This window comes from Ischnura elegans, chromosome 5, assembly GCF_921293095.1.
Source record: "Ischnura elegans chromosome 5, ioIscEleg1.1, whole genome shotgun sequence".
Taxonomy (NCBI): Eukaryota; Metazoa; Arthropoda; class Insecta; order Odonata; family Coenagrionidae; genus Ischnura; species Ischnura elegans.
In genome coordinates, this window is record NC_060250.1 from 86,959,465 (window position 1) to 86,978,379 (window position 18,915).

The following is an 18,915-nucleotide window of genomic DNA, read 5'->3' on the forward strand; positions in this document are numbered from 1 at the left end:
ATCGACGTTTTATTTCAAACCTGTCGCTGGTTCTCTTGCTTTCGTCCCATTTCTGGAAATACATATTGAAAAAGTATTTGTTCATGGCATTCTGCATTACTTCCTTCGTCTTTACTTCCTGCTCCCAGTTAAACTTATTGAGAAGATATTGAACGGCAAATTTACGTTTTGAGGACAACGCATTTCCACTTCCATTAACAATAACGTCATGTATTTCTTTTCGTGTTACTTTCATTCGCTCAATTTTTCTTATCCGAAATATCAACAATCTGAATCATCAAAGATGAAAATCAATATTAGAATATAATACCCTGCTTAATACAACACACGAAATCGGTGAGATATTTATCTTGGAAAACATAGGAACCTTTTTATCGTTGCGAGATATCCTCCAGTAGTGGTAGTTCGTCCTCAATGCTGAAATCTCACGCTCTAGGGAAAATAGACCTTGGCTCCTCGCTTCCGTAGCACAAGCACTGACACTTACTAGTAAAAGTTGACTAATTTGCTCGGTAAAATCGTGAAAGGAATGCTTTTCAATCAATTGGAAAGAAGCATTTGTGGAAAACTCCGTGCTAGCCACCTCGTAGAAATCAGCTGTATCGAAGATAAGCGATCCTCAAAATGGCAAAACCCCTTCATATAACGAGGCAATAAAGCAGTTAGCGGCATTTCTACAAACGGACAGCTATTCTTTTAGTAGAAAACTTTTTAAACGCTAGATAAAAATCGTAAGACTGAGGTAGGGTTTACGGTCACAATAGGGGTTACCGCGGTGGGCCCGCCGCCACCCTTGAGCCCTTTCCAATGTTTGAGCTGATGGGAGCTATGAAAGACCTAGGAGAATGTAGTTAGCAAAATGCGGGTGCATTGCGGTAAGATATGGGTTCTCCAAGAATAATAAACTATTTCCTTGCAGCCGCGCGCTTTCCGAGACAAGCTTCTGACTTGCCAGCGCAATCGTCGAGTCCGTAACATATATCTCATGAATAAAATCGTAATTTGTACATTAAAAAATCAAAAAATAACACATATGGAATTTATAATGTATGCAAGTGTAGAAAACTGTAATGTCGCCTCATCTTTAGCGAAATATCCTCAACTATAACTGGTGCTGAACTAATTTCGCATTTAATCATCGCGTCGGGTGGTTGGACACTCAGGCACATAACTTGATAGGAGAGGTGGGGTGGCAGGTTGGTGCAAGATTTCCCTTTTGAGAATCAAAATTGATAATTTTTTTGTTATGCGGTGTAAGATCTTATGCGTAGCAATGTGAATAAACATGAAGTTTTTCTCTCACCATGTTATCAAGACGTGAAAAATAAAACATCTTCATCGTTTCATAAAAATAATAGAAACTATCAATAGTAAAGAAATTTTCACTACTACGGAATGTAACCATATTCATTCTTGCTATGGCATCCTTAAAAATTACTCATTTTAAAACAAAATGCAACTGTTGACATATACTTCTGACAATTTTATCAAAAGATAAGAAAAATTATTGAGATCATTTTATGTTAATTTGACAGTCTCTGTTTGTTGCAAGTCTTCCTTCTCCAAGGCTTCCATTCTTTTCGACGGCGTCGTTTCCCTTGGGGCTTGGTAGACACTTCCATCGCACAACGAATAGAAATACGCAAAACGAAAGAACGACGATGCGACTCCAAAATCAAGCAGCATAAGAAAACGTATCACCGGCCGGCCGGTGTTGCTGTTGAGAGGAGGGCCTGCGCGCCTCGGAAGGGAGGGCCAGGAGGGGAGGCAAAGAAGTGAAGGATGACTCGCGGAAGGAGGAAAGGTGTTTAGGATGACTTGAAACGACTGCGCGTTATCGAGAAACTGGCTGCAAGGTCTCACAATTTCCCAAATTGTAGCTTTGATTTACGACGTGTGGCATACGTGCAGACTTTGCTTGTAGTTGAAGGATTATATTATGCTTTGGGTGGTTGGATTTCCTTTACGTGATTTTGCGCCGTGGTGATAGTCATTGAAAAAAATCGAAATTCGTGAAATTAAGCGTCAAGTATCTCCTGTAGGAAACCTGGTAAAAGACCCTTCTTTGTCTCAAGGCACAGATTTAAGCTTTAAAATATTCTGAGTCAAGAAACCGCTATGTACCTAAAATGAGCGAAGCACAAACTGGTTAATAGAAAGGGTCTGCATCGTCTTCCGCGACCGTGCTAGGGCGCCCCCTTAACGCTCTTCAATAGCTGTGATTATACCGCTAGCCTCATCTTCAATTTTATCATCGAAGATGGCTCGAAATTCACTAATGATTAATGCGGGTTTCGGAATGGTAAGACGTTGGTGTCACGCGAAACTAGCCCAACTAGGACAACTCTGTCCGTATCCTCTCAGTATCGCTTTTTGGCGTAATATTTCATCCATATTTGGATTGTAGGAGACAGAGTATTTCAGTATGATTTCTCAATTCCAGAGGTAAACTATTCTGACCCCTCCTCGTATATACCTATTTTTATTCCGTTGAGAATATGAATTTCGATAGTATATCAATTATAAATGATTTAATTGGCTTCTCGGGGGTTCGGAGACAAGGTCGATATCAAAATTTTAACGTCAGCCTGTGCAAATATTTTAGTTTTTTTTGTTGGAAATTTGAAACGTCAGTATATATTTTCAATTATTGCAGTGGAATTCATTTTTCCTTTTATTGTGGTTCGTATCAATGTCCAGTAATATTAATTATCGGTTAAAAACTACATTGAAATTATTACTATTTAATAAGTATTGTTATCCACTCGAAACCTTCAATGGCCTCCTCTCCTGGAGGTTCTTCCAAGTGGGAAAGTATTTATAATTTTCCATATACTTTCATTTCGCTCACGTTTTTCTCCATCGACCATTGTTCAACATTTGTGAAATTCTGTGTACCAAAGATTCCCATGTCAATCTTTTCCCGTACATACAAGAAATAAAAGTCACATTGTAATGTAGATGTGTTTCTTATAACTGATTAATATAAAGTGTGTCCTACTCCCTCAAGGAGCCCTAGCGTTTTAGCGTTAGCGAAGTTTAAACCCTCCGCGAAACTTTATGGAGATATGGTCGTGGGTCTACACCCTAGAAATAAAAAAAAACCGGAAATGTACCGCTTCGGCGAATGAACTATCCCCCAAAATTTTTTCCTGGCTACGTCAATGCCCTTGCTGTAAAATTATATTGTCTTATTTCAGCCGCCTATGGACATTTGATAGTCCTGTACACGTGGTAGATGTATTGTCTTCAATATTTTATTTAAATAACGCGAGTAGAAATTACTCTCGTTGCAAGATAGGCGAGACTTAGATGTTGGTAAATGGCCTGTGCACTTTACATGGTGGCAGTGTACTGTGTTGACTAATTACTGAGGGTAATGCTTGACGTTTGTAGGGGTTACTAATCATAAAAAAATAAATATCTCGTGTGTCACTTTGACTCAGTTTTGATCCCCGCTTGATGATACGTTGTACTAACAAAATTAACAGCTTGTCACAGACGTGACGAAAACTTACCTTAATGAATTCCGTTCTTTAATACTTCATTTATAATACAAAATCGACCGTAAAGCAAGACCTTTATTGTCATTGCTTAACGAACTACGTCGGAAGTAAAGATTAACGTGGGTATACATTGGGTTAATGTTTCGTCGTGTGTAATGTAGTGACATCGAAGCATTGAAGAAAAATGAGTGATTTTATGAGTGATGAGAAAAATGAGTGATCCCCACCGTACATTCGCCGTGGAAACCCGAGACCGTGCACATGACTGTAGCCTCTACTGCTCCGCGCCTCGTCTGCCGTTTTCAAACGAAGGGAGCGTGTCGCGAGAGGGGAGGACAGGAATGGAAGGGTAATGGAGGGAGGGTCTGGGCGGGAGAGGATGCGGAGGAGGGCCGCGTGCGTCGCGGAGGCCGAGTGAGTTCTTCTTCCGTCCCGGGGGATGGTGGAAGAAGGATGAACGTGGTGACTCCTCCCGGCGCGCCTCGCCTTCCACTCCCGCCCAAAGTGTCGCGGTCGCCGCGTCGCCACTGCCCCCCCGTGCGCTGCCCTCCGTGACATGGTCGCCGCTTCCCGCCGAGGCCCTTTATGAGAGAAGACTCGCCCTCCCGTGTCGGCGGGGTGCTCGGCGAATCCCTTCCTCAAAGGATGCAGAAGGTGGACCACGGTAGGTCGTGTTAATTTTGACTAATCCGTCGGATTGGAGTGCTGAAAGGCAAGGTCCTGCCCTGTCGACGAGAGTATGCAGGGGGACGGATGGACGCGGTGGCGAGGGTAGTGCTTTTCTCACGGTTCCCCATGTCGGCAGAGGCGGAAGTTGGCTTTCCATGCGAGCAGGACTTCAAAGTGTCGTATTGTGCCCCCAAAGATGAGTTTGTTTTATTTTTCCGCAACTTCGTGGCCAAGAATGAAAACTTCGTTATAGCAGATGTTTTAGTGATCACATTGTAATTAGTCTCAGCGTCTCGTTTTCGTTCCGAGGCAATGTCGCGGTGTTGCTCCTTGCTTTTGGAGACGATGTTCATACTTCGTCCGTTTGAATGTTCACTCAGTGGCGATTTCCGTTCTGGCTATGGTTACACTTTTTGCTATATCTTTTTAACTTTGCCCCGGCCTTCAATTGTCCCCCTTGTGCCAACCAGAATCCAGCATGTGCACCCTCTTCCATTCTCGCTGGCAGTGCTGTCCTCAGCTACCCCCCTGATGAGCCGTTCATTGGGAGGTGATAATGACTAGGATTTAACGCCTTCGTTGACTTTTCGTCACCTGTGTTGTTGGTTTTCATCTTCTGGACGAACGAGGATGGCTTGGAAGTGACGATGGTTGGCATTTCCCGCCTCCACTGATAAGTACGGCTAGTATCTTTGAGTAGAAGTCCTCCGGGAACATCCTTTTTATTTACTTTTCGCGCAGTTTTCCGTTCCGGGCGGTATTTTTAAGCTTTAAGCTAGCGCGAATGTGTGCGCTAATTAAGAGTCTGTAGTATACATGCCGCTCGAGGTAGCAGGAAAAGTTTTCTATCGTATCAGACGGAATTATTCCAGAAAAAGTCATTTTTTGCATTTGTTTTCTTTTCACCTTGATGTTGATCGATTGAAAATACATGGGGTATGCATCAGAGTTAATCATTATCTGCACCACTTTTGAATTTGAATGATAGGTTAAGCGACGAGATTGCGGCTCTGAGAAGCTTCTTGTGACCCTCCCTCAGTTGCTTTGTATGCAGTGTTTTGAGGATCACCATGCTGTTGATAGCGCGCGCATGTCATTGCAAAACGAATTTACGTCTATTTTTGTAAGAATTTGAATTATGAATGAAAAATGAAAATTGGATGAAAAAGGCTAGTGAAATGCAAGACATGATTTTCAAGGTGGCTGTGAGGAAAGAGGAGTTACCTTGATTATTGGCTCGTCTTCTTGTGTGGAGAGCGCGGGTTCTAATCCTGCTTTGGTGGGTCTTCCTCATGGGGCTTATCTAAATGTATTCGTTCTAACATTAGCTCCGAAAGAGCCTCGTGCCTGAGCAATGACACCCTTACATATACCGTTTCATTCTCAACAATAGGCTTGAAATTATTTGATAAAATTTGTAGCAAAACACTGTCTCACTTTTGTTTTCTTCACATTATTTTTGTATGGATTTTGCATGGAATCGTGTATAGTATTTCCTAATTTATAAATTGTTCCTCTAGTCTTTCTATGGTTTTTAATAGTGCGGAGTAATTAACCTAGTGTCGTTTCTAAGTACACAAACTATTGCCTTTGCAAGTTCATTACGGAATGGCCCTAAGACACCTCGATCAATTTTCAGATTTTTTTTAGACACTTTTCCGTATCTATCCATAAAAGATGTTAAAATTTGAGTGCAGGTTGAAATTCGTGCATGCATGCTATCTCAATTTCGCATCACATGTTTATTTCTTGTCAAGGATTTTCCCTTTTGTCCTGGAGGAAATTAATGCCATTCGCCAGCCGTCCTCTCTAATTATTCGAATATTCGTAAAAGCGAAAGGGTCAAGCAGTTTGAGGTTATATGGGCGAAATTTGTTGGTAATTCAGCCACGTTATGCGACCGCGTGGAATGAGCGGAATTAAAAATGCAACAAATCTGTGGTGAGATTTCGCTGTTTTTTTTCAGTTGAGCCAAACACTGTTAGTTTAAAGCACAAACAAAGATGAAATATTCGTCGTATATTTTTCTCGCGAACTTGGAAAATTGCCGGGTATTTCAAAATTCTGTGAAAGAAAAATTGAATAACAGGAACGTATGTTGATCGTGTATGTAGCCAGAGCATCTTGTTTTGAATTCAGTGTCTATTATGAAGTTTCTACATCTCTATCGGTCGATTTTGTCTAGATCAGTCCGCTGAAGTCCCATCAACTTCGGCTCAGCTCGAAATTCGGTGTTATATTGGAGAAATGATCTGCATAACAGCTTCTGCGGGAAGCCTCCTACTCCCAATTGCTCGCTATTAGTCAAATGACACTCAGTTAATCCGCGGTTGATCATTTGACCCTGTCCTTCCCGTAGTAACCTGACCTTCTGGTAGTAAGATCCTACGCAGTCTCTCAGTTCCTGCGGCGTTGGATCTTTATTTATTTCCCTTTGAAGCAGTGGCGTAACTATGGGGGGGATAAGGGGATAGATCCCCCCCTCAAAGAATCAGAGAAATTAAGAAGTTATTTAAAAATATTGCCTAGTTTTGAAATATAATAACTCCATCTGCTTAAATTTTCATTTTTAGTGCCAAAATGATGTAAAATGTACATCCAGGAACGTCATTTTTCAAAAATTTTCCCGCACCAGGCCATCCCATCCCCTCCCCCCAAAGCATATTCCTAGTTACACCACTGCTTTGAAGCTTGTATTCCCCTATTATCAACGCCAATTTATTAACTGAAAGACGTTGGGTTATAAAATAGAGACTTTTGACCTCCATTCATCATATAAATAGCGAGCTTTATTTCTTTCACATTCTTTGATCAATTTAAAATTATGATATAACCATATAAGCCAATACATATGCTTTTGTTTTCGTTCTTGGTTTAGAATAATTTTGTAATTTTTGGTACACATTTTCGGTTACACACAAAACTGACTTTTATTAAAAATTTCATAGCCGAAGTAATACTCGAAGTAATACTTCTCGTTTCTCAGTGAAAATTTTTGCGTTACAATAGCCGGATCCCGGAAGTTATGCAACCCAATGAACGTATGAGTGATAAATTGTCTTGCTTCCATCAAATGATATCTAAATTTTGAGATTGTATTTTATCTTTAGGATTGCATATTTTTGTGCCATGAATTTTTTTAAATGACCGATTTTCCCGTTAAAATATTAAATTCCAGAAAACTGATTAAATCCATCTGAAAATATTGTCTCTATATTCTGAGGGAATATTAGTTCTTAGTGTATTTATGTTACAAGCAAGAATGGTGTATAGATTTGGATTACTCTATTTCTCTCTATGTAATAGTTTCATTACAATAAATGCTATAAAGTTGTTTTCTTATTAGTAGAATTTATATTTGATGTGAAAATTTAATTCTTTTTTCTGATGTGGTATTGATTATTGTTTTTCTGATGCCTGAGGGTGAAAATTTACTAAATCGTACAAAAATAAATTGAGTGTGGTCTAAAAATAATGTGAGAGGCTTATTTTTACGAAATACTTTGTATATGATGATTTCTGTGCCCTCTTGTTTGGTGCAGCTAGCATTGTATTACGCCTTGCTTCATGTTCCCTTTTTTAGTTGATGATGTAACATGGTATTTCTCTTTTATTTTCAGTCGGCGGTGGGGGTCTGGGGTTTCTGGTGGGTCCCAGGTTTAGCATGGCTGGAGGTCGCACATTTATGCTTACTCTTGCTGTTGGTATTACATTTGGTTTCAGTTTTGCATATATTCTTCTCAATACCACTCAACGTTTCTACCTACTAAGTTCTCCAAACGGAGTTGTGGACCAGGGGTACCAAGCTCGACTGTCACGGGGAGGTGACAGCCATGGTGCAGCTCATAGGTTTTGGCCTAAAGGGTAAGTGTTTCCCTGAGATTGATCTCTCTCTTTCAAGTAAAATGGAGTCGATATTTATGAGTAATTTAAAGAAAATCTTGAATAATTACTATATAGTTTTCATTATACTGCATTGAAGTGGCTTGGTTTTTGGAAGATAAGCTTATGCGTTCAAGTAAATGTTCTATAAAGAATTTCTCAATGTTTCAGCATCTATCCATGAGAAAAAGAACATTCTCCTTTATTCTTAAGTGTTTACTGATGTCTTCGAAATTTCTTTACACAACAAAATGCAGATTTAATTTTAGAGTAATATGATCTTTTATCTTTAAAAATTTTTATATAGAAAGAAAATTAGAGATAAACAGAAAAGATTTTTCTTGCATATAAGTTTTCAGTTGTTTCAGTTATTTTTATTTTATTTAGAATTATTGTGTTTAAAATGACTCTATTTGGGAAGGGATATGATTTTTATTTGAATGTTTGATATCTGTTGTGATCTTATGTATTCCATTCAAATAAGCAATATAATGGTGCTGCACAAGGCATATTTTGTGTACCCTGACCAACTAAGGGTGCAAACCTGAGCTTTGTTTGTCAGCTTAATAGTTTGTTTGCAAAGATAGACGTATGCAGTGCATGTATTGACACCTCAATGCAAAAGCCAACATGAGGATTCAAACCTACCTCAAAACCTGCTTTATTGAGATCACATCCATGCGCTCTTAGTTGGAGTCTGCCTTATTGTCATGCATGAACAATTTTTTGCTGCTAAAGTTATTCCTTTTCTACAGTTTTTTTAGGAAATGTCATTTTTAGCTATTTGTTTGTAAAATATAAGCAATTCATTGTGAGATTTAGATTGCTCCAGATAAATAAAATAGAAGATTGCTGTACATTTCTCTGGAATTTAAGGACCTGGTTGTTAAAATGCTGGAAATATGAGAAATTTATTTTCCCCATGGCTTGCGTATTTGGTGTGGAGGGGGTAATTAACATTGCGTGCCGGATACAGTGACTGCAGTAGGGAATTACTATCACTGGCATCTTTGTTTTTCAAATGGGATAATAATGAATAAAATCAATCAATGGCTGATTCATTAAGTTGTAGTTCCGTGTTAAAATATTTTCACGAATTTTAGTGGAACTCCGTATTTCTTGGTTACCTACTATATGTCCTTAATTGCTGCATGTCAACATATCATCCGCAAGTGTCACAACTTCTTTTTGAATGAGCACTGTTTGATCTCAGAATTGTTTTGGACTTGATGTGGTAACCTCTTTTTACTTCTCAGATTCTTCCCCATTGGTTCCTATCTTGGTTGAGATTTCCATATTTTGAGTCTATTTAATGACTCTTTTAATTAAATCCCATAATATGTTTGGCTGTACATGAAAATGCACCCTCCATACATTTCCTGGTGTCACCTCTACATGGCTGATGTTAAAACATTACAATTTTTTCCCTAAAAATTTGCAATACTAGGCTTTTATTAACACCTTGACTACGCTTTTATTTATTGACCATAGAAAAAATAATGCAATTCTGAAACTACTTATTTCTCACCTGAATTTGGTGGAGTAGGTAAGAGACTGATGTTTTGTAGGTTTGTTATAGAAATTCCCAAATTTATGTTAACATCCCATTGATGATTCTAGGTAATAGGGTAGTTTCCTTCATCAAAGAAAACAAAAGGCAATAATTGCGATTCGTTACCCACCATTAGTGTATTCATAATATACAAATTATTTCGTTTTATAAATGCCGGTGTAGACGAATGGCAATGGTCCATTTTTATCCTCATTTGAAAAGGGCCAGATTGGCGCCCATGCGATGCCACTCCACGTGACGTCACAGGGACCTAGTTTCTATAGGAGAAGATAGGAGTTATACGTCGTCTGAGGTTACCAATGCATGCATGAGGCGCAGAGCTCAGGGAAACATGTCTTAATAATCACTTATTAAAACTGGCTAAGGTCGGAAAGTTTTCCTCGTTTGATAAGGTATTAATAATCCTTATTTAAGCCAAGCGCTACCAGGCGGCAGGGCACTAGGCTACCCGCTGGCAGCCTGCGACGTATCAGCGCTAAGCCTCGCCTCAAGGTCACCTCACCGGGCGGAGGGGGAACCAGAAATACGACGTACGGAGAGATTTCCCATCATTCCTACTAACGCGTCGCGTTTTCGCGCGCTTGAAAATTTTCACTTTTCATTTAATCGCGAAAAATAGATATTATCATTTAAAAATCTAAAAGCGTGAGATACGTACTCCAGGAGTAATAATCTTTCGATTAAGGCAATAAAAAAATAATAGGAAACCACCCTATTGGTTGAATGAGTAATGGAGAGGAATAGAGTTTTTCGAATGTCAGGCATTTTAGAGTGCAATACAGAATGTAATGTGTATAGTATGCATAAAATATATCATTTTTTTCTTTAGATTATCAAATTAAAAAGAGTAATGTGGTTTATTTTCAATCCTTTCATAAAAATAAATAAATTTTATATGGAAAAAATTTGTTGAGTTCAGTGATATCTTTAGTGTTGGTGTTGTTATTCCACGAGCAGTAACAATGCTATTTTTATTAAAGCTGTTGAAATTTATATTTCCAGAGGCCATGATGCCCATGAGCATGGAGATTTAGAGAATGCAGAAGGCCCTGCACAAGAAGTCTCATTTCATTCCCATGATGAAGAATTTCATCGAGGTATGTCTATGCTTCTAGTCAAATTTTAACACTTTGCGTGCCATGGACATAATATTACGTCCTGCTAATCCCTCTGAGGATTGCCATGGACGTAATATTACGTCTTTCCATTTAATTGGCTTTGTATGCGTGAAGCCGTAATATTTCGCCCATGGTACTTTTCCAGTTTACTGCTTAGGGGTTCTGGTTTTTCAAAAATCAACTGCTTGATGGAAAAAGAGTTCAATTGATGTCTTGAGGACGAAAAGTCCTCTGTAGCTACCGGCATCCTCATCTTAGGCCACTTAGTGTGAAAATTCTTTGGGCAAATGGACCGTTCGTTGAGGGTGCATTGACCCTTTTTGTCATCCAGGATTTATAATGCTTTGGTTGGAACAATCCTTTTTTATGATTTCCATGCTTTAAATAGTTCAAATTGAGCGTATTAAAAAAATTTAGTATGCATGGTATGGTGGTACATCATATGTTGCAACTTTTTTATTTTTCAAAAACAATTGGTTTTAATTGTTAAATTACATATTTAAAAATTAGCAGTAAATGTTATTCAACTCATTCATAAAGAAGAGCAAAGTTCATTTTTATTGAAAAGCACATCGATATAAATATATTTTTGATGCTTATGTTTTAAATAATGTACGAATATAGTAAAAATGGCTGGATTTTTCAGTAGAGCTTTAAATTTAGCAGCCGGCAATCAAAGTGTTAAAGGGGCCTGCCATGCTTTCATTCAGAAAGAATACTGTGAGGAAAATTCTGTAGTTAATATGATTTAGTTTTGCATTCCATTTGTGTTGGTTTTCATTCCTGAATGATGATTGGCAAAATGGATCTGGGTTCATTGTTCGCAGGGATCCATAAATCATTGTGTGATTTCAGACATCTTAATCTTAAACTCCTTGCCACCAGGCATGTCGCACACGTTTCCCATGAGGCAATCACTGAGTGAAGCAGTTCCATTATCATGCTGTCTGATCATACTTTTGCACCCTCCACAATGCTCATCACACTGTCATACTTTGCTCACCATTCAGCCATTGATGCATGGCTCTTGGAAATTGGGCAGTAGTCCACTATTTCTTGTCTCTTGATTACTTTAGGTGCCTGCATATTGTCCTTTGCTGTGTGCATGATTTACATATCAGCTATATCGGCTCTTTCTATGTGTACATTTTGAAAATGATAGTTTTATAAAAGTGTATTTCATTTGCCTAACATTTTTTCAAGGAAGCAAAAATGTATTGCACATTTACATATTAAAGTTAGAAATTCATGAAAAAAATTGGCTCTTGAAAAATTTAATGAGGAATCCTAGAAATACAGAAAATTAGGTGCAAACTTGCTGAGTTGGAAAATCACAAATGCTCTGAGAGTGATTGAGTTAACATCATCTCATATGAACTTGGTTGTTGACATCTTATGGGATGGCATATTTCTCTCTATACCTTCATATCAAAATAAATAATTTTATATTTATTTATTTAAGCATTTATTTACATATTTAAGTAATTTTTCACATACTACCATGATGCCAATTTACAGTGAAAAGTTTTAACAATAACATGAATTAGACACAATAAAGTAAAAATATTAAAACCAACAAAGAATTAACCAGTAAAGAAAGGAAGACATTAAATTGGCAGACAGATGGGACAAAGCTTGTGTGGTGAATTTCTTGCATGACAGACAAAAAGGATCGATGGAAGGAGGGAGCAAATTTAGAAGGGAAAAGAGGCGATGTAAAGGTTTGTACTTGGTCAGGAAGATTCTGGGAAGAGCCAGATGGAGTAGGGAGAGCGAGCAGGTGGAATGAGTCCGTATTCTAAAATTCAACAGAGAGAGGAGTTCAGTGCAGTCAGAAGTCGAGTTTAAGATATCATGTAGAAATTTTAAGTCTGAGATTCTGCAGATTAGACAAGGAAAGTATGACAATACAGCATCAGAGGGCATGCTGCGTAAATGAGGGACTCTATGTCTAACTATTTTGGCAAGAAGTGGGGGATGCAATCAAGGGGTTGTAGGTTAGTTGGGGCTGACATGGACCAAATTCGAGATCAGTATAAACCTATGGGAAGGAAAATTGTTGGGAAATAGGAGTGGAGTGCAATGGGACCTTTAATTTCCGTGAATCTGTAAAGAAGGCCTAACAGAGATGTGGCTTTCTTTTTTACTGCCTGAATGTAGTCGGAGAAATTAGTTTGGGGTCAGTTATACCACTCACGTATTTCATAGACATAATTCTGGTCAATGGAGATGAGTCATGACAGTCTTTTTTACCTCTGATGTATACTTACTTTACTTTGCTGACAATATTAACTCTGAAATGGATTTCCCCAAAAAAAATGCTTCAATATTGAATTAATATTTTTAATGTAATTTTTTTGTGTGTCTTTTATCTTCAGGTGAGGATGAGGTAGCTAAACTAATGGCAAAGAAAATTAGAGTTCTTTGCTGGGTAATGACTGCACCCAAAAACCACGAGAAGAAGGCTCGTCATGTGAAAGCTACATGGGGTAAACGCTGTAACATTCTACTATTCATGAGTACAGCTAATGGTAAGCACCAAATCATTATCAGTTAGCAATACAAACATTTTTTCAATCTTCTCTAAGTATGGGTTTTGTCTAATTAAATGCTGAGGGCAATGCGGGTAAATTGTTTCATTGCCCATTGTAAAAGAGCCTAAGGAGGGTTGTCAATGTTATGCCAACCTATAGTAATTCATCTTAATGCCAAGTGATACATTCCGATTTGGTTTACTGAAGTCATTGAGCCAAACGCATCGCAGATGAGGAGAGCCTGCTGCAAGGAATAAATCACTTGCAAACTACCTTACAACTGAACGGCTATGGGAAAAAAGAAATTATGATAGCCCTTAAGAGGACCTTCCAAGATCAATGTGTAACAGAAGAGTTTTTGGCTCCTGAAGATAAAGACAAAGCCAAGCCCATTGCCAAGGCTGCTCTTCCATATGTTTCCACCACCTCGGGTAAATTGTCTCGCATTCTCAGAAAATGCAACATTGAGACAATTCACAAGCCACCAGAAAAACTACGGAGCCAACTTGTGAAGATTAAAGACACAATGGAACTCAAGACCTCTGTCGTCTACCACATACCCTGTGAATGCGGAGATAGCTACATTGGGGAAACCGGAAGGACAATTGAAACCAGGATATCAGAGCACAAACGGTGCATTAGGCTTGGATACCCAGAGAAATCTGCTGTAGCCAACCTCTGTATTAAATACAATCATACCATCAAGTTCAATGAAACCAAAATCCTCTGCAGACAAAGGGATATTGGGACCGTCTTACAAAAAAAGCCATTGAAATAAGAATCGCAAATAATAAAATGAATAGAGACGCGGGTTTCAACCTCAGCAAATCATGGAATCCCATGATCAAAAGAATGAGTAAGCTAAGAGGAGGAAGGACACCTAAAACTGACTGATCATATACGACTTGACCGCCCCAAATGTGTATATGTATAAGCCCGGCACTAAACAGGTCCATCATTCGCCCTGAAGACGATGGCAGAGAAGGCCATTGAAACGTTGGCAGCAATGTCCATCCTGACCCAGTTGATTTCCCGAGAAGAATTTGTGGATGTATTTCACATCCATAATTCAATTATAAGCTATAGTCACTTGCCACAAAATATATTTTTCTCAGCCACCGTGGTAAAAAAATATATTTTTGTGGGAAGTAACTTTTGGTTATTACTTCTTTATGGAATGAAGTCGTGTCATGACCGAAAAGGAAGACGTACTCAACGTTGTAAGAAAGGAGATAAAACTTTCAGTGATTTCACAGTAGTGCATTTGTTGTATAAGGCATGTGTTTCATGTATATGTTTCTGCATGGAATTGACATAAAGGTGTCAGTTGAAGTAGAAATGCTAGATGTTACTATAACTTCAATCCTATCATGGAGGATTCATAAAAGAATAATTTTTGGCTGAGACATGTTGAAGCTTGATTCATTAGGCATATTATTGCAAGATTTTCAGATGAAAAAGTCATAAAGATTTGCTACTTCGTACTTGTCTGGTTACACCTCAAGTATGTAGCTGTATGAAAATAGGCCCCGTATCACACTCATTCAAAAAGTTAAAGCAATTGCAATTAATCAGATCATCAAATCATACTATAAACAGCATCTTCTAATGCAGAGGTTCCCAACCGGTGGTACGTGTATCCCTTGGGGGCACACGCCGAACCAGTCAGGGGTACACTGAAAATAATTGGTAATGGTGGATGCCAGGAACTATGTATGCATCTCATAACCAGGAAATACGTATAAATATTATAGTATAGGGTATTTAAAAAGTTTGTTTTTACAATTATTTATAACTAAGAGTATCACCTACCCATAGTGAAATTATGAAATAAAATGTGCATGTTACAGTTTTGGGGTATTTGTTATATACATGTAGAGGGGTATGGACAGAAAAAAAGGATGGGAACCACTGTTCTAATAGAATAGCAGTCAGTGTGTGACTTATCTTTCGATATACCTCATCTAATTCATTTGAAGGAGATTGCAGTATGATGATTGATAGTGAAGAGGTGCCCATTTCTCATGCTTATCATTTATCCATCTTTGCTCTCTTTTGTTGTACTGAGTAATTGACCTACCTCTTTTTCAAGGGGTTATGCAATTCATCAGGAATTAATGATGTTTCACTTCCCTTGGTATGAAATTTTAAAAAGAATTTACAAGTTGTGGTGTTGTTGAAAACTTATCCACTTCCTTTCCCTGAGGTCTACCCACTAGGCCACCACTATCTCCATTTTTACAATTGTGATTTTTAATTTCTTCTATTCACTTTGAATAGTTTATAATATCTTACGCATGTTTTTCTTTGGATTGCTTTAACTATTGAATCTTAATGGAAAAATTTTAATACAGTTTTACTTTGTTCTAGACTCTTCATTGCCTTCAATAAAACTTCCTGTGGAGGAGGGTCGAGATTATCTCTGGGCAAAAACAAGGGAAGCATTCAAGTACGTTTATGAACACCATTTAAATGACGCGGATTGGTTCATGAAAGCTGATGATGACACGTGAGTTTCCTTTAATTATTGAAATGATAACTTCCACATGACACTACATAGATATTTATATACATAATTGCATGTTGTACTGTATAAGTTGATTAACATATGAATTTTTCAAGCTATTAAGTGCTGGGAGATTATTTTATCTCCTGATTTGGTCTTGAGCACATGTATGTGTTTTAACAAATTGAAAAAGTAAGGAAAAATATTTAGTTAGAATGTAATTAGAATCTGCCTAATCACCATCATGCAGTCATGTTTGTGTCATTTAGGAAAATGGGCATAATATATTTTAAATTTTGTTGAAATGAGTACATAAGTTGCAGAATGATGAGCATGAAAAAATAAATGTCTGACAAAAGAAAGTCACCCATGTGATGAATGAGATATATATCCGCTATGCGTGAGAATAAATGCAATAGGCACGAATATGGGACTTTTTTGTTATGTTGCAGAAAGTCTGTCTTTTTGATGGTAAAATTCATAAATTTAGTGTCGGGCGCAGTTTAATTGCTCTCCCGATGGTTACCACTAATTGCACACTGGCTAGCTGCCTGCTTGTTGCGACTCAACAAAAGTGGGCTCTGCTGTGCTACAGTGCCTCCAGCAACCCATTTTTTCTCACTGCCACTGAGCTTAGAGAAGGCGTGAAATTGGTGGGTTCACCTGCCTGGGTGGTAGCTGTTGGAACACGGAAATGCTTCTCTCTCTTTCCATTTATTCCTGGGAACGACTTTTTTTTTTCAAATTATGACCTTTAATTTGGTTATTTGATCTTTTGCAATCTATGATAGAAGGGATTACACTACCAAATATTATGTTTGATTTAGAATGTAATGGGTGTAAGAAAGGCTCTCACCAAATTTTATCATTGAGCGCTGAATAATTTCACCCCTAGAGCAGTTTGAAGTTTCAACTTGAATTTCGCGCCAAAAACGTACATATTTCTCGGGCGACGCCATGTTGATGACGTGTGAACCTCATGATGTCTGCATTGCTTGCATAAGGAGTGCATTGTCGTATGTGTTATTTTGAGTATGAATAAATAGTATATAAAACAGAGAGTTTTAAATGAGTTGGAGTAAACCTTATGTATACTGTTGTGTGCCGAGATGTGAATTTACCTCTTGTTAAACACCAGAAAAGTAGTTTTTTGTTGTTCCAAACGACCAAGGCCGAAGAAATTGGTGGTACAACGGGCACGAAGAATGCATATTCCTTCAGAAATAGGCTGTTATTGAAATTGTGGGAGCCATTTTAATGCAAATCACTTCTGCTCCTCAAAGGGATTTAATTTCCAGCTCTCCTTTTGTTGTCTTTAGCCACACATCGAAAAAATTTGGTGTGTGCTTAAATATATATGCACTCAATGGGAAAATTTACTTTATAATTGCAAATATATCATTCTACATCAATTTATGTTGTAATTAATGATTATTTCATGTGCATTTACTGCATATTTTCCCTGGTTTTCACTCTTCATTTCTATCTTGCGCATTAAAAGCCAACCACTGCAACAGAAAGGGTCTTCGATACTAACCTAATGAAATGTCAAATAGTACAAAGTAAAGCATGTTAATCTCAAATTTTTACTCCGGGAAATACAACGGTATTGTATTATTCGCAAAAAGTAGAAATAAGCACAATTGACTCCAGGAGGTACTGCCAGGTTGACAAATAGAAGCACCAATAGTAAATAATAAACGCTGATAACTTTTCAAGTCTTACAACAAAACAGAGAAACAGGAGGCAAGTGCGCACTGAATGAATACTAGCAAATAGTTTGAACTATCATTAATGTAAACAGAATAAATGTCAAACAATCAAATGTAAAATGTGACTCCTTTCGCCTGACTTCAAACTGTATGTTAACGACCATGCCAGGATTTTATTCACCATTTTTTCCCTAATTTAAAAAAGCTGCATTACCATTAATAAAAGTATAATAGCAACGACAGCGAACTTGCAATTATAAAAAAGCCTTTAAATAAGTAATAAAACAAGCTGATAAAAAGTTATGAGAAACAGCCCCGAACTCTTTGGCCACTATACAAGGTGTCCCATTTATCTTGACCACCCGAAATAACTTTTTGTCCAGATGCAAATTCAAAAATGCGTCAAGTAAATGTTCTACTGTATGTAAACATTGTAGTTATGTTATGTACAACATGTTCTGAATGTGGAACACTTATTTTTTTTTATAACTGTTCTGTTGGTGCTTATAAAGCAGAGCAAAACTTTACAAAGAATGTGCAATGACACTGTGGCTGCAGCAATTATATTTGCTTAATGTAGTTTTCTCAGTTTCATGGTCATGTAAACTCCTCTTTATGGAATCACATACATATATGAATATGGATCAATATATAATGAATTATATATTTCTGAAGCCAAACCTCTGATTTTCAGGTATGTGGTAGTTGAGAACCTCAGGTACATGCTATCTCCTTACCAACCATCTGATCCAATCTACTTTGGGTGTAGATTCAAGCCATATGTGAAGCAGGGATACATGAGTGGAGGAGCAGGTAATTTCATATTTTGTACATATTTAAATTAACAGTTAGTTAATTATGTAAAGATTGAATTAAAAGTATAAGTTCAAGTATATAATTTTATAAAATTATAATGAAAATTTTACGTAAATTAATTAATCCATAATAATATCGTGTTTATCAGCGATAATAATTAATACTTATCGAATTGCACAGTGATTAGTGCCTCTTTGTGGGTGCTTATAGCAAAAATTATGTAGAGAGAAACTTCCCTGAATATAGTTTGCCAGAATGCAGATTCTAATTTATTTGTTTTCATAATTGATGCCATGCTTTTCTTTAGAACCTTAGGGAGCTCTAGTTTTCCTTGTTTCCTCTGGCAGACTATGGGAACTTGGGGTGAGGACCAGGTAGGAAAACATCCTATCTTGAATGTACTATTATTTGAAGCAAATCCCTTCGTATTAATAACCATGTGATGAATATTTAAACAAGTAGCAAAGTCTGTCTTTTTTAGACCAGCAGATGCTATAATGACCCATGAAATTATTTCTTTACCTATAAATATAATGTAAATATGTATTTATGTAGCTCTAGTCTGTAGATAAATGGGAAAGTCACACAATAAATTTTTA

The 18,915-nt window shown here is 37.6% G+C and overlaps 1 protein-coding gene across 5 annotated transcripts in view; it reads left to right on the plus strand.

The window, feature by feature from the left end:
- The window catches only part of LOC124159198 (glycoprotein-N-acetylgalactosamine 3-beta-galactosyltransferase 1-like), a 118,478-nt gene that overhangs the window by 89,209 nt on the left and 10,354 nt on the right, over window positions 1-18,915 (plus strand). For 4 of the 5 annotated variants that reach the window (XM_046534843.1, XM_046534842.1, XM_046534845.1 and 1 more), the window contains 5 exons: window positions 7,796-8,039; window positions 10,633-10,727; window positions 13,127-13,279; window positions 15,653-15,791; window positions 18,195-18,313. In XM_046534843.1, the coding sequence (XP_046390799.1) occupies window positions 7,796-8,039; window positions 10,633-10,727; window positions 13,127-13,279; window positions 15,653-15,791; window positions 18,195-18,313 (750 nt within the window). Of the gene's footprint in view, window positions 1-3,936; window positions 4,171-7,795; window positions 8,040-10,632; window positions 10,728-13,126; window positions 13,280-15,652; window positions 15,792-18,194; window positions 18,314-18,915 lie in introns of those variants that run through there. The other variant, XM_046534840.1, reaches the window with a different exon arrangement.